The 25,681-nt window shown below is 40.4% G+C and overlaps 1 protein-coding gene across 4 annotated transcripts in view; it reads left to right on the top strand.

Moving 5' to 3' along the window:
• Positions 1–25,681, top strand: part of LRMDA (leucine rich melanocyte differentiation associated) — a 1,116,706-nt gene that overhangs the window by 872,681 nt on the left and 218,344 nt on the right. For all 4 annotated transcript variants that reach the window (XM_027597158.1, XM_027597159.1, XM_027597161.1 and 1 more), the window contains exon 6: positions 21,277–21,361. In XM_027597158.1, the coding sequence (XP_027452959.1) occupies positions 21,277–21,361 (85 nt within the window). The remainder of the gene's footprint in view (positions 1–21,276; positions 21,362–25,681) is intronic.

Below are 25,681 nucleotides of genomic sequence, written 5' to 3' on the forward strand. Positions count from 1 at the left end.
TGCTAGAGATAATGGTAAGTGTTATTTATTTGTGCAATATCACAGACTTGGTAATTGTTCATGGTGTTGATAGTTATCCTGCGTGGAGATCATAGTAGTTTCAGAATTTGTTTCCTTTGATCCAAGGAAGGAAAATAGCAAGTGTTTTCTTAAAATGCCCCTGGCTTTCCTAGGCCAGAATAATGGATTCACATATTTTTAGCCCCTCTGTTGCAAGGGCCAAATCTCTCTGGCAGTGTCTGGTGCATATTGAGAACTGGTGGGTTATTTTGAACTGGCTCCTTTTTTTGTTTGTTTGTTTTTCAGAATGCTCTCAGGTCCTTACTTGGTGTACTTCTCAGCGAAGGCATTTCATCTTCACTTCCTATTTCCCAGCAGAACTAAATTTAGTAGCCTTGCTGGAGGGAAGACATGGGGCAAAGTTTCCCACCTGAGGATGTGTTCGTGGGAAGAGGAAAATCTCCCTGTTGCTCCCTCTTGAGAACCAGCATATGGGATGAAGATCAGGCTGAATTTCATAGCATCTGTTTCAGGATCTTCCCGGGGGGTGGTGGGGAGGAAAGGCTGAAGGCATTGGCCACATTTCAGGGTCAGTTCCATTTTGTGTTTTACTATGAAAACGCGAGTTGTGAGGCTGTATGAGTGTGTGGGGGTCAACTGGCAAGATTTATTTCATTGCACATGGCAGTTCACCCTTGGTTTCTTTTGGGGAGTTTCTGTTTTCTTTCTTGTTGTGTTTGCTGGTGTAGGTGCTCCATTTCCTGCTTTTTAGGAAAAAAAATGTTTGTGGTTTGTGTTGTTGGGTGATTTATTATGATGATGACTTAAGGATTCTTCACTCTTGACTTTGGTGAATGTGAGATATTTCCTCAGATCCCTGAGCTAGCATGAGTCCTTTCTCAGAACCGAGAAACCCATGGCAATGAGATATGGCACAAATTTGTATAGACGTGTTTTGGGCCATCACCTATTTCTTTGAGTCCTAAATAACCCCTTCTAAAAGGTTTCCACATACCACCTTTATAAAAATATAGACAGTGTGTCAAAAAGAAAACATAACATAACAAAAAGCTTTTCCTTCACACAATTCATTTTAAGCTTCAAAATCCCCGAAAATCCCCAATCTCCTCTTGCCGTCTGGTTCCCACTCTCTAACTTTCCTCATCTCCCCTGAAAGAAAGAAAAAAGCATTTCTTCCAGGGACCGATAAGTTGTAGGCCGATGCTTAGCAACAGCATTCCTGTGCTTTAAGTAGCTGCAAGCCCCTCGCTGAACTCTTTGATGTGACTGTCAGAGCAGATTTATTTTGTTTTAGCACATTGTCTACTTGTCCAGATGTATCAGGAGATAAAAAGGAGTCATGTTTACACTCCTCCCTTTTTTTGCGGGGAGGGGGAAGATGTAATTAAATCGTGTTTTTGATGAGTCTTGGGGAGCTCCCGTTGAAGAAAACAGGAATTGGCTGGAGTAAAGGGAAAAAGGAAAACTCCCTTGGCAGAATGAGCACCTGATTTGGTCAGAAAATAAAGCCTAAGTACCAGCTGGCTTGGTGCTGTGAAGCTGGAGGTTTTGATCTGATTCTTTTCTCCCACTTGGATGGAAGTTCAACCAAGAGGAAGGGAGGTGTCCCTCAAGCACTCACTTCCTGTGGCCCTGTCTATAAAACCTTTTAGTTTGAAGTAGTCTCTTCCTTCTTTCTTGCTGTACACAGACACACACAGAAGGGCTTAACTCTCTCCTCGCTTCCCTCCCAACCTCCTTCCCTGTCTTCCTTTCTGCCTTCCTTCTCTGCCTCTCTCTCTCTCTCTCTCTGTGTGTGTGTGTGTGTCTCTCTCTATCACTTACTGGGCAGTAAGTCTGCAGTAAATAGTCATTAACCCAAAGCTAAGAATACTGTTGAACAACAGAGATCTTGAATAAATAAGTCTCCTTAGAGCTGGTTGAGTTGAATTCCCTCAGAGTAGGATTGCCACTCCTCTTTTTTTTTTATCAGTTTTTTTAATGTTCACATTTAGTAACACCATTCTGAGTTCTATTAATGAACTGTGGTGAGCAGCGACAAGCAGAGATCCAACATTTAGTACTGCTGAGGACCTGCCAGGCAGTGGCTTTAATCTGCGGTGTGGAGGCACTTCATTTGCATCCTAAATAGGTTACACTACAGCACCCCCTTCTGCCCGCCGAGCCCCGTGACAGGAGGCCTGCACCACAGCGCCTTCCCTCTCCTCCTGACAGCCCAGGACGACCCTGGGGCAGCTTGCTCTGGCCTTCCCAGTGCTTCCCGTTGGGCCCTGGAGGAACAGAACACCAGTGATAAACGGATGCTCACCCACACGCCTGGGGTCAAGCTGTGTCTTTATGCGGATTAAATTTTGTATTACTCATTTATGGGAGAGAAGGGGGAAGAAATCATTAATTGAGAAAGACAGGTATAACAAAAGGGAAGCTGAGTAAAGCCGGAGCTACCTCAGAGCTTGCAGCGCCTGGCTCCCTTCTGCCCAACCTCAAATCCCAGACTGACAGGGCTTGTGTTTTGTGTTTCCCATTTGTAGACCAGCCTCAAGTACAGGAAGGAGGTTTTCCTTTGTTTGTTCTAAACTGCCTTTGGATGACTCCTCTTGGCCTTAAGTGTGCCTTGTCACTTAAAGCCCTTTTCCGTATGGGGACCAGGCTGAGGTTGGAAAGGGCATGTGTGTGGGCAGCTCCTGGCATCAGGGGGGCTGTGGGTGCCCCCTTTTCTACAGTGAGTAGCTCTGTTCCTGGGGGAGAAGGTCACCTCAGAGGGCAGTGTAGTAGGCGACTTAGTCTGGGAAGAGGTGTGCTTATTGTTACCTTCACCTCTTGGAGGCTGAGGAATGCTGGTTGTTCAGTGTTTTACATTAATTTATTTTGCTGTTGATCAAGTATTTAATGAGAAGCTACTATGAGCCAGACTTTTAGGAAGGTTGGAACATTACCCTCAAGGTACGAACTGTCTAGTAGAAGGGACACCGCTCAAATACGCTCCTAAGATATAATTACACCCTACTCTTTGTCCCCAAAAGGAAAACCATGGTTCTTGGAAGTATGTGTGAAAGTGATGCCAGGGACATCTTTGTGACATAGGAAAGCATGAGTCAATCTTTGAAAGGTAAGAGGTTAACCAGGCTGAAAACGTTGGGCATGGAAGTTAAGAAGAAAGACAGGGCTGTGCAGAGATCTTGGCAGGATGGGGCCTGGCACGCTGAAGAGCAAGGAGAAAGCCATGTGCTGGCTCCGAGGTACGGGCATGAAGGCGAGAGATGGGCTGGAAGAGCAAACAAGGGCCAGGGCAAAGGGCCTGCTAGGCCGCAGATGGTGCTTTTGACTTGGCCCAGAACAGGGTTAATCATTACAAGGTTTTTAAGCAGAAGGGAGCATAATCCCATTCTATTTTTGAAAAAGAAGGTCTGAGGATCGTCACTTTGGGTAGGACTTTGCTAGGAATTGAGCCCTCTCTCAAACAAGTTCCCTTAGTCGATTGAAAGCTGCAGTAATTCTCTGGCACTGGGGGTGGGGGTGGGGGGAGGGGGGATGAGGGGCTGATTTTAGAAAGTATAGTGAAGTTGGCTTCATACTGGCCAAACTACAGACCCAACTTCCCCAGTGAATTTTTTTAGAGGTCACTTGCTCTTGGCCCTTTGCAACCACCCAGGTTGCATGTCTTTGTTGTGTTTCTTGCCGGAGGGCCATTAACCTTTCTGCACACCGGTCACAAATGTGCAGTGGCAGGGAAAGCACAGGCGCTGGGGAAGGCAGATTTGGGTTTCTGTGGCCTTGTTTACCTTTCAGAATCCGGGAATCCTGAATGGAAGAAGATGGCAAGGGGGGCTTGCGGAACATATGTATCATAAGAGGTGTAAGCTTTAGTTGATATCGTAGAATACAGTCCAAAAAATGGTGGAAAAGGGTTGAATGGATTTCTCATTTGAGAAAAAAGAAATCAAAATTTCTTTTTGTCCCCTTCCTTCTCTAATTTTCCTTTTCCTTTCTTTTCTCTCTACTCCTCCCTCTTCCTTTCATTCTTACTGTTTGGCATTTAGACTGTCCTAAGTATTACATAAACCCAGAATGGGTTTTACTACTAGGGGTAGGTTCATGCCTACCTTGTCCATGACTGAATCCTGCTGGACAATGTGTTCAAAGAGTCGAAGTCCCAGATTTTAGGGGCACATGGTGGTATTTCTTTAGGAAATGAAACTTTCGAATTTTTCTTCAGCCACAGAGAGAATAAGGCCACTAGAATGATTAAAACTATTGCATAGGACATAAGACTTACTGATTATGCTACTTGGTCACTTTTTACATAATACTCTCTCACATATTTAGATCTGGAATCTCTCAGGGAAATAGTTTCACATGTGTGTGTTTAAATGAATGAAACTTTTGATGTCAATAATTATTGACAGTATAAAACAAATAAAAAAGGACTTTTTCATGAATAGTTCTGTGAATGATGTTTGGGGGTTATTTATCAAATAACTTTCTACACATCAAATAATTTTCCACCACTTTTTGACTCCATTGTACTGCAGCAATTGCATTTTGTAATATAAAAGCATTCATATTGTGAAAATTAATATTTAACCAGATAGAAGTAATGTATTTAGGTAGAGAGTAATACGACTCTTGGATGTCCAGAAGAAACAGGCGTGTTTTTTGCTACTTGAGAGAAGAAAGGGCAAAATAAAGTCCTTATCTAGAAAGGTTCACAAACTGGGGACTAATGTTACCTTTACAAAGCAAAACTGTGTTTAGAACTTGAAGTCTTTTATTTCTGTATCCCCTTCTGTACAATCAGCACACAGGCATGCACACACATATACCCACACGGTAGAGCTTTCAGGATTCCAAATGCCTGCATCTGAGCTGCATTTTTTCCTTCACATCTTAGCTATCCTGATGTGGACACTTAGGTCATTGGAGCCCAGAAGAGTTTTATTAGCCTAGCAGTTCATTCATCATAGACTATCCTAGTTTGGTCACCGTAATGGGTGTCCTTGAGTTGCAGAGAATCCTGCCCGCTTTCCTTGGATCTCCAGGGGATATAAAACTCAAATGTATTCACCAGTCCTAAGTCTCAAGGGTCCCAGTTTTACCTCCTAGCTCACATATGTCACAGATCTTTAGGGAATCACCTGAGCTGCTCAGAACACAATATCCTCATCTACTAAGAGAGCAATGAACCTAGATTCTGGGATACATTCAAGGTAAGCCTCCTTGACATCTCTTTTAGAAAGAGGTAAAAAAGAGGCTGAGAAACAGAGTGGCAGGGAAATGCCTTTGGAAAATGAAAGACGTACATTAGCATTTATTTTCCCAGACATGGGAAGTTTATGTAGATCAGGATAAACACTTTTTAGGAGGTTCCCGTAGCACTTGCCTGGGCTCCTCTTTCACACCAGTCACATGTTCTCTTGTGGCATTATCTGTTCTCCGTGTGGATGAAATAGGAATCATATCTCATCTCAGTGACCAGGGCTACTACACGTGAATTAGTAATTAAATATACTATGTAATTCCTGACTTAGGCAGGACATGTTAAACCAAGTTTAACTTTAGCCTCCTGGTGAGTACGTGTGAGGGGGAGGGGCAGTGGGTCAGGTTGCAGTCATTTCAAAGGTCTGCTGTGATATCTGGTGGTTCAGCTCTCAGTCTGTATTCTTGGTCTCCTTTTTCCATGCTGTGCTGTGACTCCGGCAGCTGCCCGTGGCCCTTCCTTTGTGCCCCTTTAGACCACTGTTGCTGTTTTTAATCTTCTGTGGGACACCCAAACTTGTTAAAAAAATAATTGCACATTAAAGCTGTTTGGTGCCAACTGAGAGGTGGAAAAGTTGAAAATACATGATGTTTGGGAGGCCTTGTGGGGAAGATTTTCTGCGCGTGGAGGCCTTTTGTTGATGATGGTGAGGACTCGGGATGGGCTATTGAATAGCACGTTCAGTTTTGCCCAGAGATAATGATAAGATGTTTTGAATGTCCCAGCGAGGGACTCCAAAAGACTTATATAGGGATGGAACTGAGGGGGGAATTTTGTCTTTTGGCCTCATTGGTGTCCATTACATTGTATTCTAGAATGGATTTACCTGTGGGGAGCCACCACTCCTCCACCTTTAATCTATAGAGCTCTGGTGAGACCAGTCGCTGTCCCAGCACTAGGCCTGGGCACGTGAGCTAGCAAACTATTCCTTGTCCTGGCCACGGACGTTCATTCAGGGATGGGTGTGTGACTCAAACCAGGCCACACGTTCCCAGATTTGGCTTGGAACTTTCAGGAAACAGAAGATTTTTCTGTGGTTTTGAAGACGATAAGATATGGATCTGGAGGTCTTGGGAAGTCACCACATGGAGAAACTGAAGCTGGGATGCAGGAGTACAAATCGAAGAAATAGGAAATCCTGATGATAAGCTTGAGTGTGTGGATCCAACCATACATGAAACTATGTACCCTTGGACTCATTAGGACCCTCCTTACCCGTTTATTTTCCTAGAGGACTTTAAACTGAATTTCATCACTTATAACCAAAAAGGTTAATCTTCTCTTCCCAAGCTGTCCAATTAGGGAGATTCTACAACGTACCCTGGAAATGTGGTCAGTTGCCCCGATATAGTCATATCAGTTAAGAATTCTTAATCACGACGGGCTTTAATTCTCTGATAGTCTCTCTGTAGTGTATATAACAAAATAACTCCACCTCCTGAAAAAAAAACTGAAACAAAACCCCCAAACAATAATCTGGTTAACCATCTCTTTATAAAAACATTTTCATATGCTTGAATATTTGAAGCATTTCAATATCCAATTGTCCCTTCAACCTTGACATTAAATATTTTCTTTATTATGCAACTGCTAAATTATCTCCTTCCAGGAATGTATGACACATTTAAAGCCTATCGAGCCATGATTTATGTGAGAATTTGTTATATAGCCATTGCATAGCCTTTTTGGAAGATTTGACTGTGAGTTAGTCTGGTGTCTGGTCCTGAAAGATGGCGATGGGTGGTGAGGGGCCGGACGAATGGGTCACATGGCGCTGCTCACTGGCCCTCAGGAAAGGTCCTGCTGCTGGGTTCTCCGGCTACGACTGCTTTAACAGACAGAGATGGGTACCTACAGTTACTAAGAGACTGTGGGATATTCCAGTGGAATTGGCTAATGTAAGTACAGTGAGGTCACTTTTTCTCCACATCAGAGACCCTAGAACTGCTGTCTCCTCCCTCCCTTCCCCACCGCCACCCCTCCTCCCTGCCCAGGGATGGAACAAGGCCACAGGGAGAACACCCGCTTGGCCCCCATTCTCTTCCCTCCACGGCCTCTCTCCACGGCTGTGTCTGAATCCACAAACGACTTTGTTCCAATTAAGACATACGAAGAAAAAAATATAATTTCTAAGTCGCTTGGCCTCGTGATATATACTCCGGGAAAATAAGTGTGCAGCTTTCCTACCCATCCCAGGCTCTGCAGTCAAACAAATCAATTCAGCCTTCAGAGAAGCATCCATTGCCTTGTGATGATGTTTGTGTAAAGTCTTGGGGTCTTTGATCAAAGAATGGCATTTCAGGCCAGGCCCTAATCCTCACTGCCTTAAGGTGTTCAAATGAGTTAAAAAAAAAAAAAAAAAGTTGATAACAGCTGAGACTTAAATTTGCCTTTGCCCAGCTTTTGTTTTGAAAGGGCTTCTATTATCCGTGGCTTCCCTTTTCGGAGCAAAGATGGATCTTTGGGTAAACCAGAAAGAGAAGGAGGATATGAGAGGAAATGGGCGGAGACTCTGAATTAATCTTCTGAGGAGGAATGTTTGATCAGCGGGGAGGAGAGGATGGAAACCTCTGATGCTGACAGCAGGCACCTTTCTGACGAGGGTGTGATTGGCACCTTTGAAGCTTCAGTCAGGAGCCAGTGTCCAGTGGGTCGGGGCTTCCTCTGTCTGTGGGTGGTGGTGTTAATAATGTGGCAACTGGAAGGGTTAATTGCAGACAAGCAGCAGGATTACCACGAGGCCTCCTCAGCTCTAAAAGGAACAGTTCGAGGAAAGCCTCTGATCTGTCAGCCTTAGAGGAAATTAGTGGGAGCAGACTTGAGCAGGCTTAAAAAAAAAAAAAAAAAAAAGGCATTTAGGATATTAAAGCGAAATGTGAAGAGGATATTGAAATGGGGCAAAAGCGATAGGAGCACTGATCTCTGAAAGCAGTGTGCCCCTCTTCCTACCAGGAATTTCCGTGGTTTGTTCCGCTTTCACGGATGCCTTCTTTTGATGGTCCAGTGGCGTGATTTTAACTTGCACTGCAACAGGTTAGGGAAGGGTTACGCCACGTAAGCGGGTGCCCCCAAGTTCCTGTGCAAAGCTTGTATGGTCTCCACCACCTGGCGGTTTCAGAATCTCCTGACACTGAGGCTCCCAGGATAATTTTAAAACAAGTCAGAGCATTACTGACACCCTATCTGCATTAGCTATCTATTGTATATTTTACTTCTTACCCTTCTGGTTCAAGTCGGGATGTTGCCAATAAATCCTGTGTTACCATTAAAGAGGCCATTCATCACGCTTCCTAATGTGATTAATCAAGATACACCACAGTACCCTTAAAATGAGATCATTTTGATAAATCATGTATGACATGAAAAGACTTTATTCCTTTTAAGTGCAATTTAGACTGTAATTTTTTTCCTCATTTATGATTCATGGGAGAAACATGGATAAAATTCCCTTGCACAGTTACACCTTATCTACAGCAATAACTCAAAACTGCTTTTAGATGAAAATTCAGGGTCTTATTCACCAAAGCTGAATGCCAGCTCATTATTTTCTGGTGTTCAGTAGTCCAAAAATAATGTCCGCACATTAAGCGGCATTCTCAAAAAGTTGGAATTGGCCAGGCACCAGGCACATCAATTACACTCCATCATCCTTAATAAGGAAGAAATATCAGATGTCCTCTTGGAGTTTTTCTGAATCAGTAATGCTCAGCCTTCACCTTCCCAATTTGGAATGATTTGGAAACAAAAATGGTATTAACAAAAAAGTATGGGACCTTCAGCTGCTCTACATCTCCTGTTCCGTAAAGCTCAGAGGAGGCCTTTTTTTTTTCTTTTCATTCCCCCTCCCACAGAATTCAGGCTTTCTTTTCCATTCCCCTTTCCTTGTTTCATAAATGAGACTACCATTTTGTTCAGTCTGAGTTCTGTTTGTCTGAGCTGCTGTGTGATGCGGGCTTTCCCTCGCCACTGCCACGGTAATTTGGGAAGCGATAGTCGTAACCTCCAGTAGAAAAATAATTTGAGAATGTGCCTTCTGGTGAGATCCATCAAGTGTAAGGTCACATTTTTGGTTAAAAGGCAGACACTGATGCTATTCATTAAACTGAAAAATGGCTTGTTTTCCACTAATATTGAAATAAACCTTGGATGAATGTTAAGTCATGCTGGCATGCACTTAGATAGAAAGCAAAAGGAAACACAGATATATTTAATTTGGACATGGAAAGTCAACACTTTTAGGTCTTGCCTGAAACAGGGAATCAGGAAGATTGGCTGAAACAAATGTGAACAATTAGAAGTTCATTTGCCTCTTTTAGAGGATGAGAGCAGTTAAAGAAGGATTCAGAGTCTTAAGAATTACAGACTCACTTGGTGTTTTGTCAAACACAGCTACCTGTGAATAAGGACTCGATCAACAGGTAATTTATTTTGCTGCTGTTCTTAGGGATTTATGTCAGGGAGTGGATCAAGTCCCTGTACTTGACTTTGTGTTTAACCCAAGAACGCACATATCCCATTCATAGCCACGTAACGTAACAAATGCATCAAAGCTTGAGTTTATCTGGTATGTCACATTCTTGCCAATGTTCTCTGTACCTCAGTCAGACAGACACCAACAGCGAATAAAGATTCCTTGTGTATTACTCACATTTAAATGAAATTTCCCATGGTTTTATTTTTTCTGATATATGAATTAAAATATAAGGCCATTAAGGCTGTACTTGCCTTGTTTAGGTTTCCGTTTCACATTTATGACTTTCTATTTTTGCTAAAAAGATCTGTAAATTTAAAAAATATGCATGTATCTCATTAAAAATGTTTCCTCATTCTAGCAACACTCAGCAAATCTCCAAAGAATGCAAGTTTAGAACATAAATATTTTAAGGCCCCATAAAATTGGCAGTGAATATTTTTTTCCCTCTAAGACCACGTTCATTTCATTCCAATTTACTACCACGATTATATTTTCCAAAGCAGCTTTTACTACAATACACAATTATTTCATATGGGGTTGTGTAGGTCACCTCATTAAGCCTGCAAAGATCAGGCCTCTTGTGATCCCCACAAATTTCCTTGCATTTATTCCTAATTAAAATGGCCTTCCTAAAGTGTCTCAAGTTTATCAATACAAATAACAAGCTAAGCAAAATAACCACATTTGGAAAGTTAGCAGGGCAAGGTGACCTGCTCCCCCAAACCTCAAGCAGAGCCAACTGTGGTGTGTCCGCAGTGGTGCCCTGCCACCTGTTGGCTCTGCTTACGCATAACAGGATATTGATGTCCCTCACAGCAGTGCGGTCACCCTCTCTGACCCCTCGCCCAGTTCATCACCCCCGAGAGAGAGAAAGAAGGGGGCCGTTGGAGAATTCCAGGCCTCCTGACTTCCCTCATCTTTCATTTCCTTGGCCACATGTTTCTTCTACTAATGCTAAAAATTTACGGCCGAGCACATTAGGGGCAGTACAAGTCCTTCCCTTCTTCTGGATTATTTCAGAGTTTCCTGTCATAAGGAAATCCAAGACAACGTGTCCTCAGCGGATTGTATGTGACAGTGTCTGTTTCTATCTCAGGAATCTGAGGCATGATGGATAAACTGTCAGTTTTGAAGGATGATGTTTTCTCCATATTTCCATTATGAACTGGGCTGTCATCTCCTAATAAATTTCTTGCATTGGTATCAATTTATTTTTACAAGCAGAGGGTCTGATGTATTTGGGAAAGGCACTGACAGCAGATCTGGCCTAGCTTGACAGAGCTGGCTCCACCTCAGTTTGGAAAACTACTCTGGTTCCAAGGACAGGACTTGACCCACAGCCCTCGAGAATAAAAATCTCTGTGAGAGGAAGAGAGACACATGAGGCAAGTTCCTTCTTTTAAGCCAAAATAAATCAAGCCTGTAGGACTACCATGACATAATATTATTTCTAAGATAATCCTACAAACACAGATGAGAAATGCCGTATGTAGCTATTTACTAACGCTGGTTTAGACCATCACAATAATGCAGCGAATCTGTGGATGAACCCAGATTATAACAAGGCTATAAAGATCTCACTATTTTTGCCCTCAAGAGGGATCTCAGTAGTACTTTTCTGCTTGACAAGTGGAGGGTAGAGTCTACTCATGTAATAAGTAACGATGAGCATATCCCTGTCGTAGTTACGATGAAGGGCCCCGAGAGGTCATGAAACGTTAGTCCTACCCCTCAAGAAACTTAAATCTACTTGAAGAGGTAAGCTATACAAAATTACAGGCCATACAAAATTAGAATGAAGTAAAAATTAGTCATAGCTAATATTTAATGAGCAATGCTAAGATCTTCGTCTCTTACCTTTATTGAGAAGAGAGGCCATAAAAGCTCAGAATGGTTAAGACAGTGGCCACTGAGGCAAGCTGCCTGGATTTGTGTCCCCCTTGCCACATACCAGTAGCCCAAGAAACTAAGTGAGACCTTGGTCAAGTTCCTCAGTTTTTCTGGGCCTTAGTTTTCCTCAAATCTGTAACACAGGAGTAGGGGTTATAGCCGCCTCATGGGAATGTTGTGAAGATTGAATAAATTAATACGTGGAAAGTGTTTAGTGTAGTCCCAGATACGAAGTAAGCACTGATATGTGTTAGCAATTTTTAACTATCATCGTTATCCTCGTCATAATGACATGACTACTGTTATTACCATTTTATAGTCAAAGAAAGTGGCTTAAAGAGTTTAAGTAAATTGCCCAAGGTCGTACAGCTGGACGGAGCCTGGCTCTAAATCTTGGTCCGCAAGGCATCTGAGCATAGAAAACAGAGAAGTAGAAGATATCCAAGTTGTAAATAGGCCAAGGACAGAATCCTTGAAGCTTAATTAGCTTTTTTCTTACTATCCTTTCCATTCCTAGGCCATAAAATAACCCTTTTCTACATAGCCCCAAACATACTGTAGATGTTACTTAATAAGGGTTATTATGTAGTGGTGTGCTGGTAAAAGTTAACCAGATCTCTGGGGGAGAAAAAAAGGATGAATGTTTATTGTAATTTTCATATATATAAAGGATGAATAACATGCAATTTACAAATAAAAATTATATAATGCCTTTTGTTATAAATTCCATGCAACCAGTTGATTCTCACAGAGTATTTTTGATTATTTTGGCCAAACTCTCATGTCCATAGCCAATCTAAGTTTTCGTAGATGAACAAGTGTAGTCCTGATATGAAATATCAACTATTTTCCCTTCTTACTGAACAGGTCAGAACTTCCCTCATTTGTCAATGACCTGAGCAATGTCTTTACTGAACTGGATAACAGGGTTTGAATATTGGAAGAATATTTCCTCACATTTTTATGCTATTCACATCATATTGATGAAAGGCACAATACATTTTTAATCTGCATCATTAACATTTTTTTTTAATCACTTTCTTAAGTTTAGGAAATCAGTAAAATAGTAAGTCAATCCCCAATTTGTAGCATTTGGCAACTTCTGCTGTCAATACCCCTACCATGGCAGTGTCAGGCTACCAAAGCAACATCACTGAACATGTGGAAAGAGATGTGAAGTAAAGCATCATTTCAAAGGATTTCCACTATAGAGCTGTAATAGACACAAATAACGTAAAGAGCATAAATAACAGTAAAATTCTGTAAAGTAGGAAGTGATGAGTTGTGGTATATATTACCTTTTCATATAATTTATCCAATTACAAGTGTATGCAATTCAATTTTAAATAAAGCCTGTGTTAACACAAGATTCCTGAAAATTTAACCATTATGAGCTGGTACAGGTTGACTCCAGACCCACTGGTTATGTTAACCCTAAATGGCCAAGGAGATCTGAAAACACTGTGTCTGTATTACATAGCCAATTAGTTATTAATAAATAACTTAATGGTTTATTTATATGCCAGGCCACATAATGTTACATATTAACATAGATTGAATCATCTGTCACTACAAATATATATTATCTATCTTAGTGTATATATACTAAGTCCAGGAAGGTTGTCTTCTTCAGATACCTTCAAGCTTCAAGTTCATTGCACAATTTTGGAATTCAGGCTATGGAATCAAGCAGTGTTGGTCGGAATTCCAAATTGCCCACATAATAGCTGGGTACTCTTGGGCAAGTTATATAATCTTCCTAAATTTCAGTTGCCTTATCTATAAAATGGTAATAATAATGGTACTTATATCTTAAGGTTGTTGAGATAGTTAAATGAAACTCTGTGTATAAGATGCCTGCATACAATTAGTGCTCAAGAAATGGGATACACACAATTATTTTTTTTTAAGATTTTATTTATCTGACAGAGAGAGAGAGACAGCAAGAGCAGGAACACAAGCAGGGGGAGTGGGAGAGGGAGAATCAGGCTTCCCGCTGAGCAGGGACCCCCCGATGCGGGGCTTGATCCCAGGACACTGGGACCATGACTTGAGCTGAAGGCAGACGCTTAACAACTGATCCAGCCAGGTGCCCCGGGACACACACAATTATACATACACTCATTACTTGCAAATTATAATGTATCTTAGATTCTGATCATGTTCTATGTTTGAGCATATGACAAAAACTAAGTTTTTAGCAAGGATTAATAATTATAGGCAAAATATTGTGTTTCATCATATTTCTGTGGACAAAGGTGATTATTTGTTTATAGACATGATATTCTGCTTTTAAAATTACCCATACTTTCTAAAGTAAATTTTCTTTCATTTGATGGTTCAAGAAGTTCCTATCTTAGGGGCTGTAAAGGCATTCACTCTCAGGTTGGGTCTTGACTCCTGTGCTCTTGAAGTCTATATTCTTACCAGAAAGGACCAGATAGGGCCCTGCTGACAGTGGGATGGGGCAAAGGTAAGTGATGGTCAGGAGAAGAGTATCATAAAAAATCTTGGGGCCCCCAATGAAGACAGAGGGTGGCGCTGGGGAAACAACTTGGGCTGTGGGGGGCTTTAGCCTTCTGACTTGGTTCTTAATCACACTGTGGACTTTAGAACTGTATAGCCTTGGACATGTTACTTATTCTACCTCTCTGTTTTCTTATTTCTCAAATGAGAGTAATAATTGGACTTACCTCATACACTGGAAAACCATTAGCACTTAGGATGCATTCAGGAGATATTAGCTCCTGTACCACACTTTGCCTCCTTTCTTTCCAATCCCCTTCTCTTTCCTCCTTACCTCCAATTATTCGTCCCTCTTTGTCCACCTCGCCTCACTCTGATGGGAGAGGTTAGAAAGATAGTTGATGGAAAAATCCATTGTTTTATATCAGCCCTGATATATAGGTAGGATTTTAAATATTTAAATTTTAAATATTTTAAATTGTAAGAAGCAATGACATAATTAAATAAGTTGAAAAATCAAATCACTCTAAATCACATTAACAGAAATCATTTTTTAAAGATTTATTTTTTTTAAAGATTTTATTTATTTATTAGAGAGAGAATGAGAGATAGAGAGCACGAGAGGGAAAAGGTTTCAGAGGGAGAAGCAGACTCCCAAGCCCGTTGCGGGACTTGATCCCGGGACTCCAGGATCATGACCTGAGCTGAAGGCAGTCGCTTAACCAACTGAGCCACCCAGGCGCCCAAGATTTTATTTATTTTAGAGAGAGAACAAATGTGGGCGTATGGGGGAGGAGGGGTGGGCAGAGGGGGAGGGAGAAGGAAAGAGAGAGAATCCCAAGCAGACTTTGTGCAGAGCCCCCACATGGGACTCCATGTGGGCCTGGATCTCGCAAACCTGAGATCACGACCCTGAGATCATGACCTGAGCTGAAAGCAAGAGTCAGATGCTTAAACCCATTGAGCCACCCAGGTTCCCCAACAAAAATCTTTAATCTTTGCCTATTAGCTTTTACCTATTGTAAATCTTATATTGTTAAAAATCACAGCATATGTACTGTTTTAATATTTACTATGTTTACTTACTATTATATAATAAAAATCTTGGCATATTTCTCCCTCTTTTATATTATAGTTTTATTTGCTTGCCATAAGAAATCATGATTATTTCCATAATGCCCAATATTTAGATTTTTATTTTTCCTTCTGCTATATTAGTGGCTGCTAAAAATATTTTGGAAGTCACCGTTCTAGATGATTTGTAAGGTCTTTTGCATCTCCTACATTCTATGATTTCATTATTTATGTAATAGGCCACAAAATGCCCAAGCCCCATAGTCCTTCTTTTTCTTTTTTTTTCTTTTTTTTTTTTTTTTTCTTCCCTCCCTTCCTCCCTCCTTCCACAAATATTCCTAAACTATAACTCTGGGCCTGATGCCATTTTAGCCACTGGCAGAACTGGACCCCTTTATACCAGATAGAAGCAATGGGAAGCTCCAGGCTGTTGCCTTCGAGGGGCTTCCTTATTTCAGAGAAGTCTTTGGCACCCTATCCTTCTCTGACTGACTTATAGCCTGAACCAGCCTTCAGCTTCCTCATTCAGCTGAATGCTGGGCTCTTGCCCAGACTCTGCCTTTTGCTCCTTTGGGATATTTCTTAGTCTCTTGGTTATTGACTCAGCCTTACACCTACCTTACCATTTTTTATTCCCTCCCAATTTCTTGACTTCTGGATCTGACACTATATGGCCATTTCTGCTCCCAAACCTGTCTGTCATTCCCAACCCAATATGTCTGTCATGAAGGCTTTCTGTCTTGCTTCACACTGAAAGGTATGGTGCCTTCACCTGGGAGCAGATCAGGAATCTCCTTCAGGTGGGTTCTTCGGCTTCTAATTTAATCTTTCAGGTGATGGCAAGTTTTTACCTCTGATTCTGGCAACGTGGCTCACGCTTTTGTTGTGTTGAATTATAATCATTGTATAGCCAGTTTTATCTTTGACATTAAAATGTTTTATTCATTCAGTCACGATGCACTAACTTCTTTCTATATTTCTGGCAGCATGTTAGGTACAAGGGTTAATAGTATTGTTAATCTTGGAAAGCTAATATAGTTAATCTTGAAAACTTTCTCTTAGTACGAATGAGAAACAAGCAAGGACATAATCACTGTTCCATGTGTTCATGTGTCATAATAGAGGTCAGGGACAAATTTCTGTAATAATACACAGTATGGGGGTCATGCTACCAGTCGGTGACTCTTAATAACCAGTATTAATCATGGTTATCTTTTTTTTTTTGATGAGTCAGGAATGCAACCAAAACCTTCATTTTATTTTTCTTGGTATTCTCAGCACAGGGCTTGGCATGTAGTAGGTGGTTATTAAATACTTGATAACTAACTGAGTGATGCTTTTTCTTATGAAAGAAAATAAATGTTTTTAGAAGAGTCAGCTTTATACCACAGTTTCAGGGAATGAATTGTGATGAAAAGTGAAGATTGCTTTTACTTGAAGGAGGCTGACAAATTTCCGAGACCCAGGATCACTTTATGCTGTGTATGATTTAAGGGTGAGTGAGCATGCCAAAGCGCTCCACTTGAGCTGAGTAATGGGGAATGAGTTGTAGAGATGTGGTCTTAGATGGTATTTTGTGAAAAATAGTAGGAGATTTATGTCTATTAAACAATTTTGTAGCTGCCCTCTTCTTGTTTTGAAACCTGCCAAATCAGTCCTCCTGTGGTCTGTATCATATTCCTTCAGGGCATCCATGATGTTCAGAAATATCCATTGGAATGCAGGTTTCCATGGAATGCACCCAATGGGAAGGGACTTGAATTTTACATACTCATCTGAAGACATTTGTTTTCTGCAACCACTGAGTGAAATTCTCACTTTGCAAGTCTCTCATGGAGTGTGCTATACTCCCATTGACTCTTTTCCAGTGAGGTTGCCAAAGTTCTCCTTCCTTCCTGCATTATGGAAATTGCAGTGTACAGTATATTAGTGACTATTATCATTATTGATGTGAGTTTAAAAAATTATCAGCAGCTCTCCAATTGTGAGTAGGGAAAGAGGATACAGACCTTCAGTATGCTTTGACAAATCTTAGGCGGAAGGACTTACCAGGCTGGCATGATCATTTCAAGCCTTGGTGTGAAGGGGGTACATATTTACTATTATTTAACAGCTTTTTCCAATCTATTGTCACACTTAGCAGCTTTAGAAAAAACAGAAATGGGATATTTCATTGCAAAAAAGCCAACCATAAATGGCCTCAATCCATGTTGTGTGAGTATTGGGAAGCTGTTCGAAGAAATTTCCTCTCATTATGGGTTCATATCAATATAGGATGGTATGGATCAGAGAGGACACAGGAACCTTGTTTTTTTCTCAGTTTTTTTTTTTGTTTAATTTTGAGAAATTTCAAAAATGTAGAAAAGTTGAAAAATAATGAACACATGTAATTACTTTGCCACTGGCAAGGGACAGAATTTATATTTTCTAATATTTTGATATATTTGTTTCTAAGCCTTGTCTTAAAATAAATAAATCTTATATATATATAATTGAAGCTCCTCCCACTCTGTTAGCCCCAGTCCTATTACTCTGCCTTCTGGCAGAGAAAACCATTTTCATGAATTTAGTGTTTAAGTTGTATAATTTTTAGATGTTTCTATACAAACATGATGTCAAAGAACTACATATATATAAATATTATACCATATTTATCATTTTGCAACTTGTATTTTCACTGTGTTAAAATTTTAGACCTATTCAAGTTGAGATACCTAGATCAGGTTTATTACTCTTAAATGCTAAATATTATTCTGTCATATGAATATACAACATTTTATTTATCCATTTTCCTCATTGACAGGCATTTGAACTACTTCCAATTTGTTCTGTTCTAAATAATCATGCAATAAACACTGTTTTATGTTCCACTTTATAGACCTGAGTGAAATTTTCCATAGTGTATACATTTGAAATGGAGTTGCTGTACTAATTTTCAGTTTTACTAGATGCTGCTAAATTACTCTCCAAAGTAATTGAACCAGTGTCCATTCCCAATGGCAAGGGATGAGAGGTTAAAAGTTCTTTCCCTTTCTTCTCCTTGGCACTTGTTGTAAGACTTGAAAGTTTGCCAAGATGGCGAGTGGAAAAATTTTGTCTTGTTTTAATATGCATTGCTCTTCAGACTAGTGAATTTGACCATCTTCTCTTTCATTCATTGACCACTCAGGTTTTCTCTCCTTTGAATTGCCTGACGTTTTCATTGTCCATTTTTCTATTGTATTTTCAATTATTTAGGGACATATGTATTCTGGATACTAATATTTTGTTGTAGATGTTACAAATATCTTTGGACAGGAGTGATATCTTTTTTTTAAAGATTTTATTTATTTATCTGACAGAGAGAGAACGAGAGAGATCACAAGTGGGGGTGGGGGGAGAGGGAGAGGGAGAAGGGGCTCGAGCCCAGGACCCTGGGATCATGACCTGAGCCGAAGCCGGATGCTTAACCGACTGAGCCACCCAGGCGCCCCAGGACAGGAGTGATTTCAAAAGTAAAATGTAAAAGTATAATTCTCTGCCATAGGTAGTTAGGAAATTTGGCAAGGACTCAAAGATTTGAGAGGATTTGTGGTTCTGAAGATTCAGATTTACCCAAATTTCCCTATTCCCATTTTAGGGAATATCTTCTTAATTCAGGTAAAAGGAAATATTATTTAAGTTTTTCCACTTACATTTCTACCATCTCATGCTCAATACACTGTGGGTATGTTGCTTCAGTTTCAAGAGAAGTTCTTTATTTTGCTTCACCCACGCTGTTGTATAAGTACCACCGCTAACCGACTGCGCCATTGGAGCGCCAAGGAAGTTCTTTATTCGGGGGCAGGTAGTGTGCAAGTTGAAGACATTGTCTTGTCCACTTGTTCCATATGACAATCATACTTTTCTTAATTGTGCCTGCAAACATAATATTCAGAGAACAAATTGAAAAGATCACATGGACTTCATTTTGATAAGAGCCAAGTCAAAGAACTGGTAGTTAGAATCTTAATTTGTAGTAGTTTCCCTAAACATCCAGCCATAGATGTTCCACTGAAAGGCACCATTTGCAAAATTGTTCTTTTCCTGGATTCGTTTTCATGACTCAAGTTTATAAATGGACACCGAGCCGAAAAGTAATTGGACATTAGGCGTAGAATGATGACTGCAAAACAGAACTCGGGCCATACCAGTTTTGCTTTGACTACACCTGGAAATAAAGGTAAATAGCTATTTTACTCTGGGTTATAAAGCTCTAATGTTTTGCCCAGTCAGAGGTATTTGCTGAAAGGTAGTTTCTTCCAGTAATTTTAGGAAAAGCTGTCATCAAATTGTCAACAGCCCAAATTGAGATTAAATGCACTAAGAAATATCACAGTATAGCAACCTAAAACTTATAGTGGAATTGTAGGCCTTTTTAGCATTGAGATGGAATAGAAACATTGACAGAGAAACTATGGCCTTTTACTAAGGAAGTATGGTAGATCTATGGAAGGACGGCGCCTATGACTTTGCCCCATATATGCTGCCTCAAGCATCGAATAGGTGCCATATTTAGAAGACTGTCACTGTGTCTCATTTATCACGTGGGGATTACAGGAGACCCTGACTGCCAAATGGAGGGACATGTGGTGACTCTAGTATTTGAAATTTAATCTAATTTCTGACTCTTTTGTGTTCTTGCAGTATCCTAAATATCTAATGATGTAGTATGTAGCAAATCTTGTCAACTTTTTAAAACATTTTTCTTAATGACTGAACTTTTATCTTTCTGGACCCAATACGCTTGGATCAAGCTTTAAACACCACGTATTTCCCTTCGAGCTGGAGTGAAGTAATGCTACCTGAAATCTGTCTCTACCTTAGGGACAGAGCTTCTGATTCTGCCCCATTCAGAACTCTTTCTATAAGTCTCCACTGAAAGCCGCTTAATCAAACATCTCAAATGTCAGAAGCAGTGTTTAAAGGGTTTTTCTAGCAAGTAGGTCTAATCTCGTACTTAGTTTTGATTCCTGTAATGTAGATAATCTCTTTGGAGAAAAGGCCTCCTCCTAGCAGGGCAAATATATCCCATAGAATGTATTTCCTATTCCAGAAAGAAAAATGTAGCATTAATGAAATTTACTTTTTCTTGAAGCTTGGAAAGGTTGTAAGCTTAGGATTTTGATCCTAGCAGATGTTCTTTTTTGGATATTAAAAAAAAAAAAAAGTAGTATTTGATTCAGAAGTCTCAGTAAGAATTGCAGTGGTGATGCTTTTTGCTATAAGCAGCCACACTCTGAATGTGACAGACCGGTCATTGGTTCTGAGGGACAGCTGACCCGACAGCTGTAGTCCTCTGTTCCTGGCCTCATCCCCATGGTTGTAGAGCTAGAGAGAGAGAAAGATAGCACCACTTACACATATGGGTCACACTATATACAGTTTGATGGTTAAAGAGCTGTTTGTGTACAATAAAAAATCATCTTCAAAATACATTTCATACCATTTTCTTTTAAGTCTTGGAATGGCAAAATTTTATTGATGACCATTATATCCCAAATTTCAGATGAGTTTTTCAGTGTTATTGTTAAACTTAGCCAGAACCCCAACTGCAAGGTGCGCAATGGTTTATATCCTTCAGTACGGTCACTTCCTGCTGCTGAGCCCTCAGCTTCTGTGTGTCTCAGTGCCACGGGGCCCACGCAAACCAGCCCCATTTTTCCCCATCCACTCTGGGGCAAAGCTCAGCGTCCTCACTGGTTTCCAGAGAAATTTCATAGTGAACATTTAATCTGTGGGAAGTACTGGAAGAAGGCAGGTGACAGAAATCTAGCTCTATATCATTTCTGGCCTTCACCCTCTCTCCCTTCTTCTTCCTCCTCCTTTCAGTTCAGGAAATAAACAAGGGGTTCCCTTGTCTCAGGGCCCTTCCACCTGTACCAAGGCTCCTCAAAGCTTTGTATGCTACCCTACACTCAGCAGAACATTATCTCAGCACAGACAACTCTTGCTTCCTAAGACTCTTGGTTGATAATATTTCTTCCAGGCCCAGATCCCTAGGAGGCATGTTTGGTAAATGAAGGTATTTAGTGTTTGGTGTTACTTCATGTTGACATTTTCTTTTATTACACAGGCTTCCAGTGACTGCATCACGGCCTCTCCAGTGCACCACTATACACCCCTGCCTTCTGCTTCCAGGGATCTCACCAATCATCGAGGTAGGAACTTGGCTTTTTATTGCTCTTAGTGGTTGCAGGGAGGGACACTTGGCTGTGCAGAGCTCTGGGCTCATTATTGCTGCCTCGGCACTTTAGAAGGAACACAGTGCTTTTCAAGTCCTTGATGAGAAAACCATACCTGTCAAACCTAGCGATTTTAACTCATATTAAACAGAATTTAGTGGCAGTCTGCTGGGAAGGCAAATAAATCCATGCTATAATATAATTTTGTGATTTGATTTATTTTTTGCTTTAAGTAAAGAGATTATAATACTTAAAAATTACTAAGTAGATCATTACCTGCAGCAAAAGTGATGGAGAGAATTGGGAAACTCACTAATATTTGTAAAAGTATCATTGTTTGGGGAGTAGAGTAGTTGAAATCTGTAATTTCAAAATGAATGAACTCTACATTAAGCTAAAAGAAATTCCAGTTTGCCTAGCAACATTGCAGAGAGTTGGTGCACAGTTTTCCTTAAATTATCTGATCCCAAAACATTACTTTGGTTTACCCAGTGTTTCCAAAGCCTTGAATTCCTATTGTCATCTCTGGAGTCTGCATGGAATATAATTTAAAATTGCCTTGTCCCTAAGCTGGTTGCTTAGACCAAGGACTGTATGGTCACCTTTGTCGGAACTGGAGGGACGGGAAGAGGCCCTACAGTAAAACTTGTTTACCCCATTTTATCCTGGTTACGACAGCCACATTTCTTAATTGTGAATCTACCCTCCAATGGTAAGTAAGAACAGGCTTCGTTTGAGGGCATTCCATACTTTAAATAGCATTTCTCCAAGCAGGAAATTCCCCTCATACAGTTAGGGAACACTGAATAAGTACTGTTCCAGGTCTGTCATCCCAGGTACATTGTAGGCTGGGTGGGTGGCAACTAAGGCTGTAGAGAGGCCCAGAAAGTGGTGAAGTTGGCACTCTGAGAAGACATGTGGGCTCTGGGCAAATGGCCCTCTCTTCTTCTGCAGGAAATGATCAAGATTATAATGCAGGATTCCAGGTGTCTGTGACTTGTACCTGTGTTGCCTATTTGATGTCTGGGAACAGTAGAACTTTTCTCCATTTACATATATTTTGGTTCAATTATGATTCTGTTCACTAAGTGTCAGTTTTGTGAAAATCAACTTTGCTCAAAGGCAGGTAGAACAAATAGCTGCCAACATGCCATATTTTGAGGGGCGTGTATAGATTTCCTTCGCTGAATGTCCTTATGGAAGTGTCAAACATATTCCTTTAGAGACTTTTTTTTTTTTGAGAGGGAAGGGGAGTTCCCCTAGGTAAATAATAATAGCATATCTAGACAGAATAATGAATTAACTCTAGCATTATATCCTCATGGATTTATTTATTGGTTTCTTATATTTGAATAAAGGTATTTTTAGTCTATAGCCCATTGAGTACTCTACATAGGAACTGAAAGCTCATAGCCCTTCAGCTTACTTATAAAAGTTGATCTAGCCATGAAATTGAGATTTCACAACAGAAGGACATGATCAGATCAATGATAATCCTCCATAATAGGACAAAGATCATTTGTCACTGTAATGGTAAAATAAGAAAGCTGAACCTTAAAGAAATGGAATTTAAGAATACAAGTTTTGAAGGTATGTTGAGTAATATTTGGAATATGGAAAAATGCCCAAGGTGTTTAGAGTTAAAACAAGTGCTCTTCAATGACATCAGAGCCCAGCATCAATGGGAACATTGTTGTTGAGAGGACCCAGCAACAGATATCTCAATTTTACTGAGGAATGTGCCTATAAGTTTAATGCTCTGGTTGTTTGATCAATGCTAAGCACCTGGTAGTGAAAAAAGGCAAGTCAGCATCATGAAATGGCAGGTAGGTCTTTGGGCCTGTGGTCATGTGGACACCACTAAAGAGAGAGCCAAAGAATCTCATTAAGGTTGAATTATTATAGGACTGATCCATGTAGGGAAGCGATGACACTGATCTATTTTAGCTTGGCCTGAATCATATGATAACAAGTGGTAAAAACCTGATTTTTAGGCACCCAGAATGAAACCACTTAATGCCACCGTTTTTTAAAAGATATATTTATTTATTTTAGAGAGAGAAAGAAAGAGTGCACATAAGTGGGGAGAGGGGCAGAGGGAGAGAATCTTCAACTGCTGAGTGAGGAACCCAATGCAGGCTCCATCTTACGATCCATGAGATCATGACCTGAGTTGAAACCAAGAGTTGGATGCTCGACTGACTGAGCCACCCAGGCACCCCAGTGCCACCTTGTTTTTTTATATTTAAGTTAAAGAAATTATTATAAATTTTTGATCATATAAGTCACCAAAGTATTTGTTTATCATTTGTTAATACCTTTATGGAAACTGCTTAGAAATGTTTGTCCAGAGAGGCTCTTTCACGTTGCGAAGGCAAATTACATCAGTTCTTGCCCAAATGAAATCCTCCATGATGTCTGAAACTTGGTCTAAAAAATCTGAAGTGGAAGTTATATTTGCAAATAATTTTTGATTCATCCAGTTCCCAATCTCTTTTCATTCCGCACCAACAACTACATAAACTGGTGAGCAGTAGTTCATGTGCAAATTGCTGTTTTTTTCTATACATGCCATTTTCCCTTTACTTGTCCTTTTATGTTACTTCCAATGTCGAGTATGATAGACCCAAGATTCATGTCCTAAGGACTGTAGATTCAAATGTAAAGGAAATCCGGGCCCAGAATAATTATCAGGAGATGGGGGAGTCTATTTTTCCCTCTGTAATTTATAGTTAATCCATGCATTATATGGATAGTAATGCACAGTACTTTTTGCTTCTTGTATGAATTTTTTTCTATATTGATTTTTCCCCTTTCTGAGGTACTTAGAATATTTGTTTCTATCTCCTTAGTGCAATTTTTTATGTTCTGTTTTGTGTGAAAGAGGTCAAGTATATGTAGGTCTTGAACTCTTTACAAATGAAAGCTCCCTGAAGGTAGTACAGATTCTCATCTTTCTTCTCTTGCACATCACTGACTGCTGCTCATCCCTCAGGTATCAGCTTAACTATCACAGCTGTAAGGAAGACTTTTCTGATCTCGCCCCACACATTTATATTGGGTCAGTGTTCATTTTTCAGGCTTTTTCCCCAGTGTCTTCCTGGACAGTCTATAAGCTGTTGGAGGCAATGGAGGAGATTGTGTCTATTTGCTCACTACTATACCTGCAATGCCTGGCACAGGGCCTTCTGCTTAATAGGAGTGTGATAAATATTTGTTCAGTAAATGATGAATGGTAGAAACCCAGGGGAAAGTCAGTAATTTAGATATGTAAGATAACTTCATTGTGTCTGGAAAGAAGACCCATCTTCCTTTGGGAGTAGGTGATAGGGGAAGGAAAGGCCAACCTTGTGGACCTCAGACCTCAACTCTGTTGCTTTCACAAACCCAAATCATCGCAGTTGGGGCCATATGTATTGATTCATTTTCATACAACATTTAGCCACATTGTATAACTTCCAAATAGATAATAATTTTAACGTCATAGTTTCCAAACTCTGGTGTTTTGATGGTAAGAAGGAAATAGGATGAACTGAAGCAACTAGTGGAATTATTTTACTAGTAACAGAAGCTCTCAAAGAAGGGCCTGGATGCACCATAAGATGCAGGCTGTGGTATAGATGTGGTTTTAGAATGGTGCACCTGAAATCTCTCTGGGAATTCTTCTCGAGGTCTAAACATGTCTTTGGAGTCTACAGAGGCCGTGGGGCTGTGTCAGGAATCCCAGTTATTACCTAGTGGCAGTCTGCTTACTGTATCGTCTGTGGGTTGTGGGTATCCACATTAGGAGGAGTGTTGGAGTGTTTGTTCGAGAAATGTTTCTTTAAATATGTTATGTGCATGGACATATACCTGCATATCAGGTATTGCTACTCTATCTGGTAGCTGTTAGAAATGGAATTTGCATTTATGTAGACCATTGTGTCTTTTGGGGAAGACATTTCTATTTAGTGAGTTGACCATATTATCCTCAAGACAACCCTATAAAGGAAGGAGGGTAAATATTATTATTGCCATTTAACAGAGGAAAGCACCAAAAATTGCTGGGGGAGACTGAGCCACTCAGTGACAGAGGCAAGGAAAAAAAAAGTCCGAGTTCTGTGTCCTTGATTCCCAGGCCACCCATGACATTTGTCCTTCGCACAGGACATGAAGCAAATGCAGGACTGACTGTGGCATTGTGCTAGAGGGAAGAAGGAATTACAAGCAGAGAAATGGCCTGGAAATGTCCACTGCCAGGGGTGCATTTCTACAGCCTGTGCTAAGTCTGCAGCTAAGTATAACATCCTTGCCTCT

The sequence above is a fragment of the Zalophus californianus genome, chromosome 15 (assembly GCF_009762305.2).
Source record: "Zalophus californianus isolate mZalCal1 chromosome 15, mZalCal1.pri.v2, whole genome shotgun sequence".
NCBI classification, from domain to species: domain Eukaryota; kingdom Metazoa; phylum Chordata; class Mammalia; order Carnivora; family Otariidae; genus Zalophus; species Zalophus californianus.